This window comes from Tupaia chinensis, unplaced genomic scaffold (assembly GCF_000334495.1).
Source record: "Tupaia chinensis unplaced genomic scaffold, TupChi_1.0 Scaffold143572_1, whole genome shotgun sequence".
In the NCBI taxonomy this organism is placed as follows: domain Eukaryota; kingdom Metazoa; phylum Chordata; class Mammalia; order Scandentia; family Tupaiidae; genus Tupaia; species Tupaia belangeri.
In genome coordinates, this window is record NW_006203417.1 from 383,934 (window position 1) to 388,546 (window position 4,613).

The 4,613-nt window shown below is 33.8% G+C and overlaps 1 protein-coding gene across 1 annotated transcript in view; it reads right to left on the reverse strand.

Moving 5' to 3' along the window:
- LOC102490014 (THO complex subunit 2-like) overlaps window positions 1–4,613 on the reverse strand; it is a gene marked incomplete at its 5' end in the record, with an annotated part of 77,164 nt that overhangs the window by 24,043 nt on the left and 48,508 nt on the right. The window contains 7 exon segments of the mRNA XM_027766444.1: window positions 1–248; window positions 1,276–1,378; window positions 1,611–1,789; window positions 2,304–2,488; window positions 2,577–2,708; window positions 3,019–3,147; window positions 4,041–4,198. Coding sequence (XP_027622245.1) covers window positions 1–248; window positions 1,276–1,378; window positions 1,611–1,789; window positions 2,304–2,488; window positions 2,577–2,708; window positions 3,019–3,147; window positions 4,041–4,198 — 1,134 coding nt within the window.

The following is a 4,613-nucleotide window of genomic DNA, read 5'->3' on the forward strand; positions in this document are numbered from 1 at the left end:
TAGTCTTGAATTTCTCATCTTTAGCTTTTTCTTCCTTCTTGAATTTTTCTTTCTCTTTGTCGGATTTAGGCGTTCTTTCCTTGGTCTCTCTTGCCTTTTCATCTTTATTTGGCCGTTCTTCTTTTGGTTTTTCTTTACCATCTTTACCAAGTACCCTGACCTCTGGAGCAGTAGCTGGAGTCTTTTCTTTTTTCTCTTTTTCTTTCTCTTTTCCTTTGTCTTTGTCATTTTCTTTAACTGCTTTACTGCTTAAGAATAAAAACATGAGACTTTAAGACAACAGTCATCTACAAATCTGATGTTTACAATTATAAAGGATTTTGTATTAATATGATCTACAAATCCCATGTTTACAATTATAAAGGATTTTGTATTAATTTCAAACACCCTAGCACTAATAGGCGCCTTTTGAAAACTCAAGGACAACATTAATAGGAAGTACAGGTCAAGTATCCCTTATCCAAAATGGCTGGGACCGGTAGTGCTTCAGATTTTCCATTTTGTAATTCTTGCGCATACATATACTGATGTATTTTGGGACCGAGAGCCAAATCTAAACACAAAAATCATTAATGTTTTCATATAAGCCTTATACATATAGCTTGAAGGAAATTTTATATGATTATTCCTTTAATGGAAAAATTTGACTGTTACCCGGTCACGTGAGGTCAGGTGTGAAACTTTCCAGTTGCTGCATCATGTCAGTACTCAAAAAGTTTCTGATTTTGAGCACTTCAGATTTTCAGATTAGGGATACTTAACCAGTACTTCTTTATTAAGTAAATACTAAACAAACTCATGAGTAGCAGATTTAAAAGGATGATTAAAATAACATCAGGCCCTTTTCTGTACACCTTTATAATCATTGACGGTAACAAGGCAACAACCAAAAATATCTCCCATAAACCAATCAAAGATACTATTAGGAAAAAAGAATGGTTAGCTAGATGGATCTCTATCCTAAATTAGTGTAGGCTTTTCTCATATTAACTATCCTTACTCGGACTGTCCACCAACAATCACTCTATCATAAAATGTCTTTTTAACTTCACCACTAACATATCCCACCAAAGGAAACAAAGTCATCATACAAATACAATGATATAAAATGTAATTAAGATGGTAAGACATCACCAAAATAAAGACATATTTAAAATTTCCAGATACAGTATAAATGACTTTCGTATTACTCAACTACTAACACCCTCCATTCACAGCTAAAAAGGCTAATCATGTAAGACTTTAGACTTCTGACATATGGCACAGTGTTCCCACCTGTTAGAGCCACTATTTCCGTTGCTTGAATTCCCTTTCGGTGTGGCACTAGAAGCTTTATTAACAGCTTTCACACCACACTGAGATCTCTCCCTTGATTTATCTGAAATAAAAGTAAGGTTTTATTTAACAAGCCCCAAATGTAAATAAACTACAATTTCACAGTAAAATGACTAGAGAATAATTAGAGTGAGCTGATAACTTAGCAGTTACATGTTCCTACCCGGGGGATAAAATATAACCCCATGCCAGCACTGTACTTGTCATGTGACACAAAACAATTCACTTTGTTAAAACAAAAAGTACTATTTATGAATTTCTACAAATAAGCATACCAGTCTCCTCAGTACTGCTTTCATCCGATTTAGATGTGCTTCCTATCGATGATGATGAAGGCCCACCACCAGGACCATTTTGTACACTGGCAACTGCGTTCCTCGGAGGGGGGTCTTTGTGATGAAACTCATTTTCAGGTATCATGTATGACTTTCTACTTTTCAACTGCCCAGAGTAGCTGAAATTCGCACAAAGTGTTTAAATATACAAACACAAATCAAAAGCACAAACATGGGACTTCAAAGAATATAATTAGCAAGTTATTCACTCCACTACTTGGTCTCAGAGAATAAAAATATTAACTTTCAGTAAGTTCTTGAAAGTTTTTAAAGCAAGCCCTGGGTATTTCCTTAAAAATAAAATTTTCAATATAAACTAATCCTTAAACTAAATGATTTTTTAATTCTTTTTGTTTGTAAAGATCTGATAACTCAACTGTGATGATAATATTACACTTCCGCCTAATCAAGACACATTATAAATGACTTTTGAAACTATCATCCAGTATAGACCGGAAGTTGATAATCAGAAGTGACAACTCTCACCAGCCTGTGGGAACATGATCGCATAATCTCCCATAATCTCCTGAAGTAAAGCAGAAGATAAACTTCAACACTGTAAAACATTTTAAAGTCTTCAGAATCCTTCTGTCATCTAGTCTCATAAATCACATTAAAGTATAATTTTGTTACCCCATAGCCAGTGCATATAGATCTGGCCTCTTCTCTTTTTCTTCTTGGCAGATTTTATGCACTCTTCGTTCCAAAGCCTGACCCAGATTCAAAACTTTTGGGTACCAAGGAAGTATTTTTGTTAGCACAATCAAGATATTCCTGATGTGAGTATATTCGCCTGTTTCAAGGCAATGTACTGATGCCTACAAGAAACATTTTAAGATTATTGTAAAATACAGATAGGAAGAGAAAAAAAAAATCTCACCTTTAAAAAATCTATTTTTTTTTTACCTTGGTTAGTTTGTAATGCCATTTATGTACAACGTGTCGAAAATTTTCATAGTCTAACTGATCAGCTTTATTGCCACCATCAAATCCAGTTGCTGTTAATATGGTAAGAAATCCTGGATAGTTTCCACATTCCTAAAGGGAGAAAAACTGCCACTTTAAAGAAAAACTGTGTCTCATAAAATGGCAGAAGCTGAAACTTAAGTAAACTAGAGCAATGACTCCTCATAAAAATATCATGTGTATTTGGATGATAGGTAGTTTTCGTAGAAAGCTTTAGTTTACTGAGTCACATTAATTTGGAGTATTGGTTTAAAATAATAAATTGTGCTTTTAAACACTGTTTCACAAATGAATTGTAAACTGAGCTTCCCTCTCAAAACTAAACAATCTAAATTACTGGAAGAAGTCACTGTATTTAGATAAGTGTATTTATTAGCCATACCTTTTCATATGTGGCTCTATCACTATGCCACCTGGTCACGGTCTGTAACATGCAGCAAAGAAATCTTCCATATCGACTAGCTTCATTTTCAGTACAGCTTGCAACAGTGTAAATTATGTCAGAAAACACCTATGGAGAAAAAATGTTTGAAAATAAAAACAAATCAAGGTCAAAATCAGTTGAAAATACGAAAAGATCATGTTATAGCAAATCATAATAAATAGGTAAGCTTAGTCAAAATGTATTTTTTTCCTTTTATATTCACACTTACAGAGATCTTTGGAGATTTTGGCTAGTGTGGGGAAACAGCACACTCATGAAGGAAGCGAAAAAAGATATATTGTAAGGAAAACTGACTTATAATGACAGAAGAAAAAACTATCAGTATTACATTATAACTTCTTAAAGATTCAGCCATACTTATTACTGGAGTTAAGGGGACAATAAAGCATGGGTGAAGTTGATAGACACTAGAAATAGGCAGCTGATGCACTGTAATATACATTTTTAACCACAAAATTTAGTAACTTAATATAAGGGAAAAGTCAGAGGCAAAAATCAGTGAATATGATCAGAATTGAAAAGATTTCCTGCTTTGTACAAAGGTGTAAACTTTTATTCTCATTGTTTGAGGAACGTAAGGTAAAAATGGAAACAAGCCCAACCTATTATGACACAACATGTAAATTCAAATACTGAATCTATAGGTTAACCTTGAGTGCTCGTAACATATTACAAGCTACTCAAAGTGCTTCTGATGTGTAGTGACTCATTTAATCCTCGCAACAAATGAAGCAGGTAGCGTTATTCCATTTTACAGAAAAGAAAACTGAGGCACAGAGAGGTTAAATTACTTGCCAAGATCATATAGCTAGAAAGCAGTAAAGCTAAGGTTCAAGTTCAGGGACTTGGCTCTTGAGTTCATGCTTCTAACCACACACACAATAATACCTGTACAGATTACAACGCTTAGCTTTCTTTGTGTGAGACTTTTTTTAAAGGGTGCAATAAAAAGAACTTACTCGATCATAGCAAAGAAGTGTGGAAAAATTTGGAGTTTTCTGTTGATGTACCAATTCAACAAAACGAGCACAGTAAACAGCATCAATTGCTGAAAAAATACATCGAGGAAATATACACAGCTGTAGAAATTTTGTGATGGTCTCATTTTTGGTAGATTCTAAAAATAAGGGAAGAATATAATAAGTGGTAAACTTCTTCCTCGAGTGCCTCAAGACCGCTAAACATGACAACATATTAACTTTAGTGTAGAGAATGCTAGAAAACCACTATTTATATAGTTTGTAACCAAAAATCCATGCCTTGAATAAGACTATCATGCTCTATGGACATTTTTCTATTTACAGTTCCTCCAGAAATATGATTTTATACAGAAAAATTGAACTATAAGCTGCCTATATTGTAGTTACAAGTCAACTAATTTCACCAGCAAACTAAATCAGTCCCTTCAGTGAACATGTGAAGTTGATTCTGCATTAATGAATAACCAAAGAATGGGACAGTGAACTGAGTTGAAACATAAACGAAATATAAACATCTCCAAAGTTATAAAGGTCTGCTATTATAATTTAGCA